Source organism: Sorex fumeus, unplaced genomic scaffold (genome assembly GCF_029834395.1).
Source record: "Sorex fumeus unplaced genomic scaffold, SorFum_2.1 ptg000034l, whole genome shotgun sequence".
Taxonomy (NCBI): Eukaryota; Metazoa; Chordata; class Mammalia; order Eulipotyphla; family Soricidae; genus Sorex; species Sorex fumeus.
This window is the reverse complement of record NW_026606091.1, coordinates 23,262,304-23,281,054: the sequence shown is the minus strand read 5'-3', so window position 1 is coordinate 23,281,054 and position 18,751 is coordinate 23,262,304. Positions and strand designations below refer to the sequence as shown.

General features: G+C 47.0%; 1 protein-coding gene across 2 annotated transcripts in view; it reads right to left on the bottom strand.

Annotated features, from left to right (window-relative positions):
- Positions 1-11,082, bottom strand: part of NFX1 (nuclear transcription factor, X-box binding 1) — a 72,220-nt gene extending 61,138 nt beyond the window's left edge. For both annotated transcript variants that reach the window (XM_056117149.1, XM_056117150.1), the window contains exons 1-2: positions 10,935-11,082; positions 1,163-2,167 (exon numbers count right to left, since the gene is read on the bottom strand). In XM_056117149.1, coding sequence (XP_055973124.1) covers positions 1,163-2,167; positions 10,935-10,959 — 1,030 coding nt within the window. In that variant the 5' untranslated portion in view covers positions 10,960-11,082. The remainder of the gene's footprint in view (positions 1-1,162; positions 2,168-10,934) is intronic.
- Positions 11,083-18,751: the final 7,669 nt, after the last annotated feature.

Genomic DNA, 18,751 nt, shown 5'->3' with positions numbered 1-18,751 from the left:
TTTAAGCTCTAAATCACTATCTGGTGTATTACATATTTAAATGTTTTCTGTTATCTTTCCCACCAGAAAATAAATCCCATCAGTGTTATACTCCCAGTGGAGGGCTGGAGAGAAGAGTATAGGAAATCAGGTGCTTGGCTTGCATGCAGCCAACTTGGTTTGATCCCAGGTACCACATATAATCCCCGAGCACCACTAAGGTGTGTCTCTTGAGCACAGAGCCAGGAAAAGTCCCTTGAGCACTGCTGAGTGTGGTCTAATCCCCATGTGCCAGTCCCCACAAATATATATTTGTAGCACACAGAACAGTGCTTACCTCATATTTTTCAGAAAATTTCAATGTAAGTAAAAGATGAATTTGTAGGTGAAGAGAACTAGTACATAGGATTAAGGGGGGGAGAGACACAGTTCAGTGTATCTGAACGCTAGCAGAAGAGGGGGCTGGAGAGATAGTACAATGAGTAGGGTGCTTGCCCTGCAAGTGGCTGACCTAGGTTCCAGCCCTGGCACCACATATGATTCCCCCACCCCCGTGCATCACCAAGAGTAATCCCCGAGCACAGAGCAAAGAATAAGCCCTTAGCACCACTGGGTGTGGTCCAAAAAAAACAAAGCAAACAAATGCTGGTGGAAAAAATGAGCAGAGAAGCTGGAAATAGTAATTAAGGAACAGCTGCAGCTAAGTAGACAGAGCACTTGTCCTTGCATGCGTAAGGCCCAGAGTTTGATTCTCGGTACTGCCAAAAACAAAAATCACCACAACAAAAAACCAAAAGAAACCCACACTAAATTTCTTATTTGCACTTGCTTACAATGCATAAGCACAGAATCAACAGGGAGGGAAGCGGACGGTAGCAGAGCCCAGGAAGATAACTGCACAAGGACAGATCTTTGACTCTGCACCTTTTTCTGTTTGTTTTTTGAGCCATACCTGGCAACGCTCAGGTCTTACTCCTGGCTGGTTGTGGGGGACCAGATGGGATGCCAGGGACTGAACCTGGGGTGGCTGGAAGTACTTCACCCACTGTACTACCTCTTCGGCTCATCACTCTGTTCCTTTTAAAACTTTCTGGTATCTAAATTATATCACTATCTGACTTACTCAAAATGCAAAATAAAAAACAAAACAAAAGATCTCCTTCACCCATCTGCATAGATTTACCTGTGTGTGTCTCCACGTTCTTCAGCACGTGGTTCTGCTTGCCTCGGAGGAAAGGAGATACTGCTGAAGGATTCTGCCTCCTTCCAGCACATTTTTCTGGGTCAACCCTTCTGGAAGGCTTGCTGATGACGGCCAAGTTCCCGTTGTCACAGGCAGATTTTGCTGGTCTGTCGCTGAGAGTATACTTTGGAATGGGGGCCATGTTGTTCCGGGGGCCTGCACTTGCATGCCGCTGGTTGTCCTGTTTTGGAGGATTCCTGCCTGGCCGGGGCCTGGCCCCCTCCACTTCCCAGGGAGGCCTTTTCTGTGGGTATCTTCTCTGCTCGTTGCGCCTCACTGCATACCCATCTAGGACCCCTTTTCTAAAGGGCGCATCTGAAGAATCGGGGTGGATAACCCCCACTGGTTTGTTATTTTCCGGTCCAACATCCTCGGGTTTTAGAGGCACTCTGTTACCCCATTCACCTTTGATTTTCCCCTTGACTTTTGGTCCTCTCCCATAGCTGTATACAAATGAAGTGGCTTTTTTGGGCTTTGCTCCCCGAGGGTCTGCGCTGACAATTTCCTTCTCACTCTCAGAAGGGCTCTGCTCTCTGGGGTTCCCGCTCTCTGGCCTGGACCCACTTTCTAAACTGGCTACATCTGAGGTCTGGTCAGTGAGACTCTGTGTTCTCTTGACTCTGACCTGCTGCTTGTCACTCCTCAATTTCTGCCAAGGCTGATTCTGAAGGGCCTGGCTCTTGAGTGATTTACCAGAAGCAGCGGAATGGAAGGAAGTCTGTTGGTTTTTGGGTTTGCTGCCTGAAGGGTGGTAAGTGTGCTGATGAACAGCGCTGACCTCATCATAAGGAACCTGTCTGGAAAGGTGGCAGGGCGGTGGAGAGGTGTAATTTCTTCTCCCAATCTTATTAGAATCTAGCCGCCTCTGGGTCCCACGATGCAGGCCAGAATTTTTTCTCTCCTGGGGAATGAATTCAGCAGCATCCGTATTGAATTTAAACGTACCTAGAACATAAGAAACAGACTTGCCAGTGGGGTAAAAAAATGTAATCTTTACCCATGCTGCCCAAAGACAAAGTCTCATCTAAAAGTTATTGTCCTTTCTCCCTTGCCACAAGGAGCTTAGGTTTATCAGGTTACACCCATCACACTGCTCCAGAGACACTCCCATTTCTTTATTTATTTGTAACCACTTCTCTATGGGTTCCTCTGCCGGTTCCTTCATGCGTGAGGAACCGGCAGAGGAACCCATAAAGAAGTGGTTACGGATGTGCAAGACCCGGGGCTGAGATCTCCAAGCCTGCTCGGATAGGGACTGGGCCTCCTCCGCCCAGATCCTCCATTTTCCAGTACTTGGGTGTTACACCCACCAACTGCCCCTGGCGCCATGTTATCCCATCAACGGCCAAGACCCAGAGACTATAAAACCAAGCTCCCAGAAGCGCATGGCTGCATTTGCAGCCGCGAGACCTCTTTGTCTAGTTCTCGATCTCAGAGAAGCCGGCAGGCTACCAAGAGTATCCTGCCTGCACGGCAGAGTCTGGCAAGCACCCCATGGCGTATTTGATATGCCAAAACCCAGTGGGTCTCATACCCCTGACCCTGAAACAGCCTCGAATGTGGCACTTGCTAAAATCTCAAGGCTAGGACGAAAGGAGATACTACTGGTGCCTGTTCAAGGAAATCGATGAACAACAGGATGACAGTGATACGGTGATACTTCTCTATGCTCTCTTCCCAAACCAGTTAATCAGCTTTTCCCCCAATCAGACTCTGTTAATTTGTAAGGTCAGATCCTTCTAGGATACTGAACTTGTATTTTAAATGAATATTGCCTTTCTCCTCTCCTAATGTCTTTTGAGTAGTTCACTTTAAAGCAATGTCCTTTTTGTATAAACACAAGAAGACAGTTAATATTATGCTTTGTAACTGAGGATTTAATTGGCTTCAAATATTATTCACTCCAGGGCATATGCTTCCTCGACTTAAGCCTCAGTTGCCCTTAGTTCCTAGCACCCCAAAAGGAGGGTCCTGACGAGGGACTGAATGGACCCAGGGCAAGCTGTGAGCTACCCTGGCGTTGAAATGGGCCAGGCCAAAGCACCACGATTCTAAACTCTAAGTTAAGAGCTTGATCATGGACAAATGCTGTCATGATCCAAAAGTAAAGACAAGAGTAAGGACCCTGCTAGGGAAAGGAAAGACTAATCTGGCCTGAGCACTGTAGTCTGAGATCGAGATGAACCCAGGAGAGCAGTTCTATAAGCTTAATGTATCTCTTACTGTGTCCATACAAAATGATTAATATTATGAATGCTTATATGTTTGTTGGACAAGGAGAGGAGAAACACCCATGGGATTTCGTTCTTGGGTGGGTTATCCTGCTGAAAGAGGATATGTCCTAGAAGCAGCTTTCCCTGAAGGAAAGAACTTTACCACCATTGATAGTGACCACACCTATGTGTAAGTCCCTAACCCTCATGGTTTGGGATTTAACTAGGCAGTAAGAGGGGGCTGAGGGATCCAGATTCCAGAGCCAGCAGGAGAAGGGAATCAAGAGCCAGAAGGAGGAGGAGAATGGAGAAGAAATTGGAATATAAACTGCAACTGACACCAACTAGCCTGGCCTTCTTTTCCTTCCTTCGCCTGCCCATCGCCATTGACCTCCTCAGGGTGGGGGAAGCGGCCGAGACAACCAAGACAACCAAGGACGGCAGGAAAGATAGAGAACTGCTGCCCCCTTTTTGAGTTTACACAGTTTTATAAGCTCTACGAAACCAGAAGTCTCAGTGAGGCCTGTTTCCTATGAAGGGGAGAGGTTGGAGAGTCTTGTGGGAGACTAATCATCCGATGTCCAAGCAGCCACACAATAAGCCACCACTAAGTGCTAAGTAAAAATGTTCACCTGGGTCATTAGGCATCACCTATACATGCACTTATTTTATTTAAAAATTTAAGGTCAGCAGTCTGGGGATGGGGTTATGTTAGAAGGGTCCATGTGATCTTCTAAAACTTCACAGTAACAATGTGTAACATCAACAGTTTGGGAATCAGCAAAAATCAGTTTAAAGTGTGATCCTCCAATTTATGAGACATCCTGTTAATGTTTTAACCCAAGTTCCCGCATCTATTACCAAAGACCATGTTATTTCAATGCATTCTTATACTTAAACTGTCATCAAGAGAGGACTTAGCACAGCAAGTACACCAGTCCCTGCAAACTAGCCCCCACCCCTGCCTTCCCAAAACATATTTCGGATTTTCTACACATCTCTAAAAATATGGTCCCAACATCTCAGAGTCCTGAGATGTGAGCACACGCTCCTTCAAACAAGTTTTTACTGGAACAAGGCCTCTGGCTATTGATCAAGCTGCTTAACAGCCATGATCTCAGAGACTCAGAAACAAATCTTGGAATTCGGCGGCTTTTGGCAGAAATCTCTCCAGATTTAATTATTAGAACTTCAGAATTCCAAAATCATATGCAATTCATAATCAGCAATAGAAAACAAATGGTCTAATGTTGCCTTTTCAGAAGATTTGAGTGTTGGGGCAAAATCCCAAATAATAGATGGTAGGTCTGGTGTCAAAATATTGAATGTAATCAAAGTAAAGAGAGAGTAATGGACATGATTTACCTATGCACACAGACCTGTGTGTAGCATATAGAATACACTATGAATCCCTAGGACCAACAAGACAGAGGGATAATGGGCTCCTTCTCCCATCTCCCAGTGTTTCCGGGTTACTGGCAGTCACGGCCACGAACTGCTTCTAAGCACCATTTAAGCGCATTAATGGCCATGATCTAGAGACTCACAAATAAATCTTGGACACTATAGAGATGTCTCCAGACCCTAAAGTCACCAGTTAAAAAATTTAACTCCCAAAAAAAAAAAAATTTAACTCCAACTTAAGCATCCTACTTAAAATTTTAGAATTCCAGAAGCATCATGATGGTGCGACATCTCATAATTTATGTCACTTATATACCAAGAGTAGCACACCACATTTGATAGGGTGTAAGGTAGAAGTCAACTGATCTCATAAAACATACTTATATATCGTTAACATAGGACTGCACTGCCCCCCCAATGTTCATCAATTTGCTCAAGCATGTACCACTGTGAAACTTGTTACTGTTTTTGGCAAGGCTCTGCCATGCAGGTGGGATATTCTTAGTAGCTTGCTGGGCTCACCGCGAGGGACGGAAGAATTGAACCTGGGTTGGCTGTGTGCAGGGCAAACGCTCTACCCCAAATGTACTATTGCTCCAGCCCCTATTAAAATTTATTCAAAAAGGAAAAAAATATAATAAAATCATAAACTTCTAGTATGATGGTTACTGTCACTGTCCTCCCGCTGTTCATCAATTTGCTCGAGCAGGCCCAGTAATGTTTCCATCTTGAGACTTTGTTGTAACTGTGTTTGGCATATCGAATACGTCACAGGTAGCTTGCCAGGCTCTGACGTGCGGGCAAGATACTCTCGGCAGCTTGCTGGGCTCTCCGAGAGGGGCGGAAGAATCGAACGCGGGTCGGCCATGTTGGCTGCTTGCAAGGCAAACACACTACCCGCTGTGCTATTCCTCCAGCCCAGTATGATGGTATAAAAAGCAATTGGAGCTTAAATATTGGTTCCATTCTTACGCAAGTCTTTTTCTTCTATATTTTTGGCTAGTTTTCTCTTTCACCATTAATACTCTTGAGTAAATTTTCTAGTTTTTTTATGAAGAGGCAGGTTACATTATTTTCCCTTACTGATTTTCAAAAATAGATTTACTTTGCAATTAAGTTCACAAAATGTTTTTCTTTTCTAGAGAAAGGATACTATCCCATGTCCGCAGTTATTGCCACTGGCATTCTAATAACTTCTTAAAAAACAAGAGCTATTTTTGTGTTCTATCTTTAGTAATATGTCATTTACTCTGTGTAACAGAGGGTAGTAAAATACAAAAAAAATACATATATTAATAATATAATACATACATTTCTACATAATTAACATATAATATATAAATTACATATGATATATACATAAACATGTCTGTGAGCAGGCTTGGGTGTTGGTGAGAAAATTCAAAATAATGGTAGTGGGAAGGTGTAATGGTAGTGGGACTGGTGTTGAAATATTGAATGTAATCAATTACTGTGAACAATTTTATGAAAATAAAATTTAAAAAAAAATTAGCACACAAGGTTCAACCTGTAACAACATGTTAGTAATCTCTTACACAAATGCTTAATGGCTCCAGAGTGAGATACAACCATCTTCACACATTTTCTTCAAAGAAAACCTTTTTTGATCATTTTTAGCGAATTATTCGTAACAAGCAATACAAAATAAATTAGGGGCAGCTAAATATATTAGCTATTGGGGCACAATTGGGTGGTGATTGGGAAAATGGAAATAATGTGGTGGGAGGTAGTGGGATTGGTGTTGGAATATTGAATGTAACAAATTACTGTGAACAGTTTTATTAAAATAACATTTAAAATAAATTTTAAAAAATGTAAAAGGATTCTTCAGAATAAACCATGTCACAATATTTCCTTTTCAGTAGCAGAGGGAAAACGGGTTTCATAAATAGTTCGGACTAGAGAGCTTCTGAAACACACAGACCCAGGCACAGCGGGTACAGCACACAGTTTGTGGGTTCACGTTTAAGATTAAGCCCGAACATTTATTAGGTATTTAACATGTGCCAAGCATTCATGCAGGCACTTTACATGCATTAGCTCTTACTTTCCCATTCCTAATGAGAAATCAGAGTGAGTCACCTGCCCAGGCTACAGCAGGGTTCTTGGGAAACAGACGCACAATTCCACCCCAGAGGCCTGGAGACCATGCTCTTACACTGGTCATGGTTGGGCACTGGGTACATAGAAACATATACTTAAGAACTGAACAAGAGGGGCCGAAGTGATAGTACAGCGGGTAGGGCATTTGCCTTGCATGAGGCCAATCCAGGTTCGATCCCCAGCAACCCATATGGTCCCCCAAGCACCGCCATGAGAATTAATTCCTGAATGCGGAGCCAGGACTAACCCCTGAGCATCTCCAGGGGTAACCCAAAAAGAAAAAAAAATTGAACAAGATGGAGGCGGGGGTGGGGGGCAGGAGGGGTGTTTAGAAGAAGGGACACTGCTGACATTGGTGGTGGGAAATGTACACTGGTGAAGGGGGGTATTGCAGCACTATGACTGAAACTCAGACAGAGACAACTTTGTAACTATCTTATGGCGATTTTTCAAAATTGAATCACCAGAGATAGTTACAAAGTTGTTCATGATCACTTACCATCACCAATGTGTGTCTCCCCCTTCCCCCCACCCCTCCCCATCTTTATGGCACTTTTCTTCTCCCTCCCCACCCCTCCCCACTTTTGGGGGTATGGTTTGCAATACAGGTGGTGAAAGGTTATCATATATATCCCTTTATCTACTTCAGCACTCAGTTTTTGTTCAGAGCGATCATTTCCAGCTATGATTGTCATAGTAGTCCATTCTCTATCCTAGATGTCCTCTACCCAGCACTCACAGTGATTTAATTTAAAAAATAGGGGCTGGAGCGATAGCACAGACGATAGGGTGTTTGCCTTGCACACGGCCAACCTGGGTTCAATTCCCAGCATCCCATATGGTCCCCTGAGCACCGTCAGGAGTAATTCCTGAGTGCAGAGCCAGGAGTAACCCCTGTGCATTGCCGGGTATGACCCAAAAAAACAAAGAAAAAAAAATGAACAAGACCATAAAAGTCACAGGGTAAAATCGTAGTCAATCTAGGATTAGTCCTAAAAGCTTTCACCCAAGCAAAAGCCTGGGATAGAGGTAGAAAAATTATAAGAATGTAAGAGTAGCTCAGAAACTGTCTAGAAAGTACTCCAGAAACATTAACTTAAATGTCGACTGGGAAGACTGAACCAAGTGGGTATCATGAAGTTAATCCTCTACAAGATAGCCTGAAAAAGTAAGGGGGGGGGAGGAGGGCAGGGAGACTGGGACAGAAAAAAAGGTCAGTAAAAGTTGCCAAGAATACCCTGGTAGGGCTGGAGAGAGAGTACAACTGTTAGGGCGTTTGCCTTCCATGGGGCTGACCCGGGTTAGATTCCAGACATCTCATATGGTCCCCTGAGCCCACAAGAAGTGGGCAGAAAGTCAGGAGTAAGTCCTGAGCACTGCTGGGTTTGCCCCCACCCAGAGGACGCATATCTATGTATCTCCCATTAAAGGACTCAAAGAGGGTGTTTTGTGTTGAGCAGTAAGGAGTTGATACAATTTGAATCTAGCATGGCAGCACCATTTCCTCATCTACAGTAAATGTTCCACTACACATGAGGTAGTAGGCAATGCCCTTGGACTGACCCTTAAGGAATAAAAAGAAGGGACCAGAGAGAGAGCATAGTGGGTGAGGTGCTTTCCTGGCATGGGGCCAATCAGGGTTCACTCCCCAGCACCTCATATAGTCCCCTGAACCTCACCAACAGTGATCCCTGAGCACAGAGTCAGAATTAAGCCTGAACACCATCAATTGTGACTAGAGAGATGATTCAACAGAGAGAGAGATGGTCCAGCACCTTTCACATCCCTGACACTCTTAAGCAGTCAGGAGTAGCCTCTTGCAGCACTCTGCGTGAGGCCCACAACACAAAAACAAGAAAGAAAGAAGAAAGGGCCAGAGGTGTGTGAGCTTCACCAGCAGGAAGTTCAACCTCCAGCATCAACAGCAGCAACCCCCAAGTGCCTTGGCAGAAATGGCCCCTGAGCACCACCTGATGACCCCTTCACCTGCCCCCCCCCAACAAAAAACCATGAAGAAACAAGGGCACACATATTAGAAAACTACAGCCAAAACACTGATTCTCTGCACTATTTTAAGTAGCTTAGCTGGAAGTCATGCCATCCAAACAATCTCTCAACAGCAAAGCAAGACTGTCGAACAAGTGGTACCCAGAAGCCATGCTAGATGGCGGTGAGCGCTGTCCAGCAGATGGGTGGAGCAGAGCAGGGGGAAGTCCAATGGCCGACTACAAAGTTCACAGACAAAGCTGGCATTGGAGCCTATTCCCATGGACAGAAAGTTCCCGGCACTGGGCAGCTGTTCAAGGACAAGAGCAAACAAGAGAACTAAACTCTGGGGGTTGGGGTTAGGGGTGTAGACCAGAGATGATGAAATATAGACACATAATAGGAACTAAGGCAAAAATAGAACAAAGCATAGGAAAGGGGGATGGAAGGTCTCCGTATAAGGGGTTGGGGAACTTTGCCTCAATAGATGGGGTGACGGGTATCAGGAGCCAAAACCATGACTAGCCTCACCCAGCACTGCTAGAAACGCTGATGGATGGATGGATGGATAGGTAGGAGACCTGGGCCTGAAAACGGAACAAGGGATCCGAAGGAAAAGCAAGGGAAAAAGGGAATGGGGGAACGTCGAATGGCAGCTGCAAACGTTCCCGCCTGCTACGACCGACCCCCTTAACGCAGTATCTCATCAGATCTAGGGTCGACCAATGGGTGTACCATGTTTTTCCAACTCTGACCCAGACTCACAATCACGAAGACATTTTACCCGACATCCAGCCCCTAACACACTCAGCTACTCATTCGGATGCCCTAACAGCTGGTTACAGTAACTCAAAAAAGAAAAAAAAATCCCCAATGTTTCCAGACCTCAAAAAAGAAAGCAAATCCCTGCTCGGCTTTTTTTGAGTTGATGGCGGAACAACAACAAAAATCACGCGAGTGGGCTGCGATACTTTTTCCTTTTTTTTTTAAGAACAAAGGAATCAGTTCTCCCTCTCCCCCCCCAAAAAAAAATTTCCAAAACTTCCAACAAAGCTTCGCTCCAGAGGGCCGAAGCGTATCGACCGATTAGAATCGCGAGGGTCTAGACTGCCCAGACACTTCAACGCTGGTTTTCTCGGGATCATTCCCTTCCCGACGAGCCCTCCTTTTCGGAGGCGAGAACCGCAAAGGCCGAGGGCCGGGGGCCGCGCGCGGCGGCGGCGGCCTCGGGGGCGGGGGGCGGCGCCTGCGCGGCGGGCGCGCACCAAGGCCGCGAGGCCACGGACGTTCCTTTCGGGTGGGCCGTGCGGACAGTTGGGAACACGCAGCTCTCGGGCACGCCCCGCCGGAAATGGGGATGGGGACGGCGGGGGGTGGGGTGGGGAGGCCAGCGGGCCGCGGGCGCCGGCCAATGGCCGGGCAGGTGACAGGAGGGGGGCGGAAGTCCGCCCCCCACCCTGGGGTTCCCTTCGCGACTCCCGGTGGGCCTCACGAGGCCTGCGCGGCTCGGAGCCCGCCCGCGCTGGGTCCGCGCCGCCCCCCCATCCCAGACAGCACCCCCTCCCCAGCACCCACGGGCGTCACCCCCCTCAAGCAGCAGCGCTCCAACCCCGCCTCCCCCAGGAATCCCGGGTTGGAAAGGGGGACGGGGCGGGGGTGGACAAGCCACACGAACCCGCCGGGGCCCGACGCGGGCCCAGACGGGCGCAGATCTCAGTGTGCACGGCGGGGCCCGGGCGAGCCCCCCCCCACCCTCCTCCGCAGCTACCCTCCTCCTCCACTACCCTCCTCCTCCACCTCCTCCTCCGCGCGCGCCCCCCCCGCCCCCCAGCCCGAGGCCTCGGCGCCCTGACCAACCACCCCCGATCCCCGATCCTGACCCTGACCAACCACCCCCGATCCCCGATCCTGACCCTGACCAACCACCCCCGATCCCCGATCCTGCTCCCACAGGGGCCCCACGGCCGCGCGGCGCCAGCCCTAACCTGATACTGGAGGAGCCTCCGCCATCCCGGGCCGCGGCGCCGCCAGCCAGCGAGCCAAGCTGCTCCGCCAGGCGCTGTCACCCGGTCACGTGCCCCGGACTTCCGGCGCCGCCAGAAAATTCTCATCGGCGCGCTCCGGAGAGGGCTACGGTGCTGCGGGCGCGCCCCGAGCCCAGCGTGCGGCGCGTCCGTGACGTCAGACGCGCGACGGCGGCGGCGGCGGCTGGGAGAGCAGGTGGGGGTGGGTGGCCGGGAATTGCGCCATTACTGTTTTTCCTTTTCTTTTTTTTTTTCTTTTTTGCTTCACACCCGGCGATGCACAGGGGTTACTCTTGGCTCTGCACTCAGGAGTTACTCCTGGCGGTGCTCCGGGGACCGTATGGGATGCTGGGAATCGAACCCGGGTCGGCCCGTACAAGGCAAACAACCCTGCCCTCTGTGCTATCGCTTCAGCCCGTTTTTCCTTTTCACGATTCACTGCGCCCTTTAACCCCGCGAGTCCAAAAGGACTGCCGCCCGATGGGCTTCTTCCTGGTCAGACACCACGCTCTTGTTACAAGTAATTCAGGCTCCCGAGTTGACCGCATAAAACTGAGCATGGACTAAAAGCAAATCTTGGGGGCGGCGGGAGGTGCGGGGTAGAGGAATCTGCAAAGCAGACGGGGCGTGGGGGGGGGGGGAGCGAAACGTACATAAAGCTCTGATAAATCAGAAAATAAACCATGTATTGGAAACATAAACAGCGGGAAGGGGTACGATGACAGTGCAATAAAAGATGGACGCTGAGCTAGAGGAAAGTGCGGAGTTTTTTGGATGTTGGGGCCACACCCCGCGGTGCGCAGAGGCTGCTCCCAGTTAGGAGAGGTGCTGGGAGACCGAGCCGGTGGGGTGGGGAGTGAGCCACGCGGGATGGAACCTGCTTCTCTGCTCCATCCAGCTCGTTGTACTGCCCGGCCCGGCACGACATTTTGTTTCTAGAACTGACCAATTTTGGGAGGGGGATTTGGGCCATCCGCCATACAGGGCGGTGGTCAAGGTTACTGCTGGCTCTGCGTTCACTATTAGGACTCACTAATCGTATTTACAAAAAAAAGGAAAACAAAAAACAAGGTTTTAGCTTATTTTTAAAGTTGTTTCCTTGTCATTTCCAGAAATTAAAAATGTAACCAATGCCAGAGAAATGGTATCAAAGGGTTGAGGTGCTTGAGTGGATACGAACCCAGCTAGATGTGGCTCAACCCCCACTTAAATAAGGCTTAAAAATATGCTTGTCTCTGGCCCCTTTATTATGGGGCAATTCCTTTAATGCCTAGTTCTGGAGTTGATAGGAAACCTGTTATTTGTGTTTTGTGTTTTAGCTGGTGGGGAGTGGGAGGTTTGAGAAAGAGCCGCTGCTCCATGATCTGTGCTGGGGACCCATTCTTGGGCTCCTGGGGAACCGTGCAGTGCCAGGGATCAAACCAGATCTCTCTGCAGAGCACATCCACAGCCCATTGAGGTTTCTCTCCAGGTCCAAGAAATCCTTTCAAACAGCATCTTTCCCACCTCTCCCAATAGCAACTCATCATTTCTTGGAAACCTTGCTATGTTTGAAAATTAACCCAGAGCTTGCTTGGCTGAAAAGCCAGTCCTCTTTCTCAAGACCATTGCTCTTCTGGAATTTTGTAGAACAACTCTTGCAACGCAAACTGGTTCCTCTGGGTTGCATAATACCTCTTGACCACTCACAAACAGATACAGGAACCTCCCTCCATTCCCTAAGGCAAAGACCAGTCAACAAAATTTTAATGCAAACTTTTAAAAGGTCAATGTAGACAATTTCTTATAATGGACATTAAAATCAAACACAAAGAACCTAAAATTGACCTTAAGTCTGTACACAGCCCAGAAATCCTACATGTGGCAGGATGTTGGTGCACTCCTTACCAATGGAAAATTTCAGAATCTCTCCAACTTTATCAACCCAAAGACTAGAAGAAATCCTTCTATATCTTCTTTTCTGTCTAATAATGTTTTCCTGAGGTGACTAACAGTGGGTACATCTATAGCCTGCAAGAATTCATACCTTCACCCAATTTGTTACCTCCACAGGCTAAATAAGATAATAATTGACAGAATTTCAGAAGTCTGGCTTATTCATTATTACCAAGAGTGGGAAATTAAATCTGTTTAGAAAAGGTTGTGCCTAGCTCTATCCAACTCAGTGATACAATCTTTCCATTCAGAAGTAAATGTCAGATAAGGCCCTAAGCAATGGGAAGCCATGAAAAGTTCTGAACAAAGAAATTTTTTTCTGGCTTACACTTAAAGATTGCTTTGGGGGTTTGGAGTGATAGTACAGTGGGTAGGGCATTTGCCTTTCATGCATCCGACCTGTGTTTGATCCCTGGGCATCCCATGTGGTCCCCCAAGCTGTGACAGGAATAATTCCTGAATTCAGAGCCAGGAGTAACCCCCGAGCATCGCTGGGTGTGACCCTAAAAAGCCAAAAAAAAAAAAAAAAGACTACTAATGAAATCAATGGCAACCAGCCCTAATTGGGGAAAAAACAAAAAAAAACAGGATTAATTAACAATATAAGAGCCTGGGGGTATGGTTCCCCCAGCAGGTCAATCTGTACCTGTGAGGCGAGTGCATCAGCAGCCTCATAGCACCTTCAGACTTCCAGATACCCCAAAATTGCTGCTGTGCCTTTGACCAGACCCCAAAAACTTGGGGTAAAGTTTACCAAGAAAGTAAACGGCCAAAAGTTAGGTATGTGGGAAACACACCCACAAACCACCTCCAGCTCAGCTATATAATTGGAGGCAAGGCCTCTTTGGTTTCTGATTGAACTGCTTTAATGGACATGATCCCAGAGACTCAGAAACGAATCTCAGAACCCAGTGGCTTTAGGTAGAAATGCGTCTGGTCTCTGCAGTAGGCTACCAGTGCTGGGCCAACCCAGATGGGAATAGGTTTCGTGCCTTGGCCTACTCCCCCTGGCGGCCCAGTGGCTGCCATCCGTCTGAGGCCACTGAATAGTCACATTTGGGCCCCCAGTGACTAGACACACAGGGCCTCACGGGATGGGGGTGGAGCCGGGCTTGTCCTCCCCACCCCAACGAGACCCCAAGTCATCGCCCACGAATAGCCTCTCTGGCTCCTAATCAAGCTGCTTAACGTCCATGATCCCAGAGACTCAAAAACAAATCTCAAAACCCAGTAGCTTTTGGCAGAAATGCATCTGGACTCCACAGTGCGTTACTGTCGCCAGGCCACCCCAGGGAGGAAAGGGTGTTGTCCCTCCGCCTGCTCCCTCTTGGCGACTTGGTGGCTCTCATCCTCCAGAGGCCATTGGGCAGTCAGGCTTGGGCCCACAATGACGAAACTTGTTGGGCCTCACGGGATGGGGTGGGGGGGGGAACCGGGCCTGTCCTCCCCACCCCAACAAGACCCCAAGTCATCGCCCACGAACGGCCTCTCTGGCTCCTCATCAAGCTGCTGAACGGCCATGATCCCAGAGACTCAGGAGCAGATCTTGAAACCCAATGGCTTTTGGCAGAAATCCCTCCAGATTTAAGTGTTAAAATTTCGGAATTTCAAAGCCACATGGCCCTACTGCAGCCACACGACATCATATGTTATTCATAACCAGTAATAGAACACAAATTGTCTATTGTTGCCTTTTCAGCAGATCTGAGTGTTGGGGTAAAATCTCAAATAATGGTGGGTCTGGTGTCGAAATAGTGAATGTGATCAAAGTAGAGAGAGAGTAATGTGGAAATCATCTGCCCCACAGGCAGGGGGAGGGTGTGGGATGGGGGCATACTGGGGTTGTTGGGGGTGGAGAATGGGCACTGGTGAAGGTACGGGTGTTTCATTGTGTGACTGAGACTTAGACCCAAAAGCTTTGTAACTGCTCTCACGGTGATTCAATAAATAAAATTATAAAAAATGGAAAAAAAAGTAAGGTGGAGTTCATGCACAATTCAATCAGCTAATCAGTGGCTGAATAAATAGCAGTACTCCTACAAAAAAAAAAAAACAATATAAGAGCCACAACCCGTCACTTTGATATGAAGTGTGCAAAGCAGGAAGACAGCTGAGGTACAGACCTTGTTTCAGCGGTTGAGATGTGACTTACTGAGTGGCAAGGAAGCCAGTGTGCTGGTGTACTGGTAGAAGCTGTGAGAAATCCCGGTTGGAGAAGGGGTTGGGGTCAGGGAAAACTAATCAGAGAATTCTTAACAAGACCCTCTATGACAAGTCCCCCTGAACAGGCACCGAGAGAATTTTTTGGGTAATGGCCGCCCTATTCTGAAAAAGTCAGGCGCCAAAGAAATCACCTATGTTACAGGAGTCAAAGAAGTTGCCTACACCACAGAAAATCCTCACGGAAACACTGACAAGCGGAAACCAAACGCTTTCTTCCTGAAGTAGCCAGCTTCCGCTATGGAGAGAGCCCGCCAGCTAGCAAAGGACAGCTAAAGGACCCAAACCATTCCACACGTCAGGCAAAAGGCAACTTTGGAAATAAAAGGCAATCGATTTTTTTTTTGCTGCTTTTTGGGTTACACCCGGAAACGCACAGGGGTTACTCCTGGCTCTGCACTCAGGAATCACTCCTGGCGGTGCTCGGGGGACCATACGGGATGCTGGGAATCGAACCCAGGTCAGCTGCATGCAAGGCAAATGACCTATCCGCTGTTCTATTGTTCCAGCTCCAACACAATCAATTCTTAACTGGCACATGAAGGAACCCTCTCATTATTTAAAAAACTCAAGAGACAAATGCTAGTTCACAAGTCTGCCTTTCCTATACAAACAGTACTTCAGAAAATACACTAAAATTATGGAAACAAAAGCAGTGATCAGAGTATACTTCAGACATGAAAACTTACCGTAAAAAGGCATATCACCAAATGAAAAGCCAATTGGAAAAGGCTAGTTATGTATGATTTCAACTGTCTAGAAAAGGCGAGACAGAGGACCAGTGGTTTCTCAGTCTTGAGGAGATGGGAAAGATCAATAGGCAGAGAAGAGTATTTTGAGGACCATCAAACTATTCTGTTCTGTATGATGCTAGATAGTCAAAACCCAAAAACTGTGCAGCACCACAAATAAACTCTAGCATAAAATACAGACTTTCGGGTGACCCCCAAATACTGAGCCTCCTGAGATGAAAGCAGACCCTCTCAATCCTTTGGTGTTTTTCCCCTCCAAAAAAAAAAAAAAAGGACTCTGGGTGATAATCATGTGGTTGGTTGGTGAATTTTTATCTATAGTGGGAAAAGTCATGCCTGGGCATATATGGTGAGACTCTGTACTTCAGGTTCAATTCTGTTGTGACTGAAAACTGCTCTAAAAATTAGTACATTGATTTTTACAAAGAAAGGGTTGGAAAGATAGGACAGCAGTGAAGGTACTTTCCCTGATGTGACCAACCCAGATTTGATTCCTGACCATATATGATGCTCTGAGCCTTCAGCACTGCTAGGTGTGATACCTCTCTTCTCTCTCTCTCTCTCTCTCTCTCTCATTTTGCCTTGCACATGGCCAACCAGGGTTCGAGCCCCAACCCTTGGCACTGCTATGTGCTCTCTCTCTCTCCTCTCTCTCTCCCCCCCCTCTCTCTATGCCTTGCACATGGCCAACCAGGATTCGATCTCCAGCATTTCATATGGTCCTCTAAGTCTTCCAGAAGTGTTTCCTGAGTGCAGAGCCAGGAGTAACCCCTGAGAACTTATATATCTTAGCTTTTCTTATTAACTTTTCATATTAAGAAACTATATAAAAAGATGATTGGGGAAAGGGAAAAGAGTGGAGAGAAGATAGTAGAGGTTTGGTGCTTGCCTTGCATAAAGCTGACCTGATATCCAATCTCCAGTAACCATATACGGTTCCTCCAGCCCCACCAGGAGTGATCCCTAAGCACAGAGTCAGGAGTAAGGTCTGAACATAGCCGGGTATGATTCCCCAAACCAAAACCAGAACTGTAATAACAGATGGAATTAGTAATCAAAAACTGAAAATGCACCCAGTCCAGGCTCAGATGACTTTACAGGTGAATTCTACCAAGTGTTCACAAAAAAACCGACACTGAGGCTGGAGAAACAGCTTGATGCGGAGCTGATACTTTATATGTAAGATTCCAGGTTCGATCCCCAGCATGAGATGGTACCCCAAACACAGAGTGACCTTTGAGCAAAGAATGAGGGGGGAGTATCTCACAAGTACTGTCAGGTGTAGCCCCCGAACTAATCACCCAACCAAACCAAATATTCAAAAAAAGAATATTGACACTGGGGTCAGAGAGCGGGCTCCATTAACTGGAGGGCAAAAATATTTTACCCACGGAAGCTCCAGATTTGATTCCCCAGTGCCACATGGTCCTGTGAGCCACACCTGGACCTAGAGTGACTCCTAAACACTGAGCTAGGCAGCAGTGGCCTGTCAGCATCACTGGGTATGGCCAAACAAAACAACTAAATAGAACCCTCCTCCAAATGCTGATTGACACCAGGACACCAGTACTCCATAAACTCTTCCCCAAAACGGATGCAGGAGGACTCTGTCTCACAGCAGTCACAGTCCGTTCTCTTCATTTCAGAAACTGATGGCAACAGCCCAGACTGCTGGTCCATGAAAAGGAGTTCATACTGATTTGGCACCCTAGGGCAGCAGTACTCAGCCAACTTTGGCTACACATCTGGACTACCTATGGAGCTTAGAAACAAACAAACAAACAAAAACTGAGCACACTTTGTCCAGATCTATGAGGGCAGGACCCTGAAAGTCATGTTTTATTTTTTTTAACCAGAGAAAGTTCAGGCCTTTATAACTTCAGACTTGGGGAGTGCAATCTTCTTAAAAAAGGAAAATGTTATATTCAGCACTTGCTCAATTTATTTAGTGGTAGACATAGAATTTATCAAATAGTTCTTCATTCTGACATACTTAGGAACTAAGTTTTTTTTTTTTGCTTTTTGGGTCACACCCAGCAATGCTCAGGGGTCACTCCTGGCTTTGCACTCAGGAATTACTCCTGGCGGTGCTTGGGGGACCATATGGGATGCTGGGGATCGAACCCAGGTCGGCCACATGCAAGGCAAACGCCCTACCCGCTGTGCTATCGCTCCGGCCCCAGGAACTAAGATCTTGCTTACAGAAATATTACCTTAATCTTCCATTCTTAGGACACGAAAAAATCCAGCACCTTTTCAAAGATGAAAAGATTTTTTTTTTTTTTGCAATTTGGGTACACCCAGTGATGCATAGGGGTTACTCCTGGCTCTGCACTCAGGAATTACTCCTGGCGGTGCTCAGGGGACCATATGGGATGCTGGGACTCGAACCCAGGTGGGCCGCGTGCAAGGCAAACACCCTACCTACTATTCTATTGCTCCAGCCCCGGAAAGCATTTCTTATTCAAATCGAATTGTCTAATAAAGCAAAGATAATTTTTACTCCTTAGCCACCTATAAATTAGATTCTAATAAGCTTTTTGTGATATGTTCGAAGTAATGAAAACTTGTTCAAGTTATTCTCAAAAGTTTTCAAGACAATTTTATGACAAAAGCAACTATCACCCTAATCTGCTGGGCAGGCAAAACTAAAATACAAGCTGTTTAATCTTTTAGTAATTATTTTAGGTTTTCAAGAAGTCAACAAATATATTTTTATTTATTTAAATTAATTTATTTGTTGAATCACCGTGAGAAAAGTTACAAAGCTTTCAGGTTTAAGTCTTGGTCATACAATGATCAAACACCCATCTCTTCACCAGTGCGTATTTTCCACCACCAAGAACCCCAATAAACCCCCGATCCCACTTC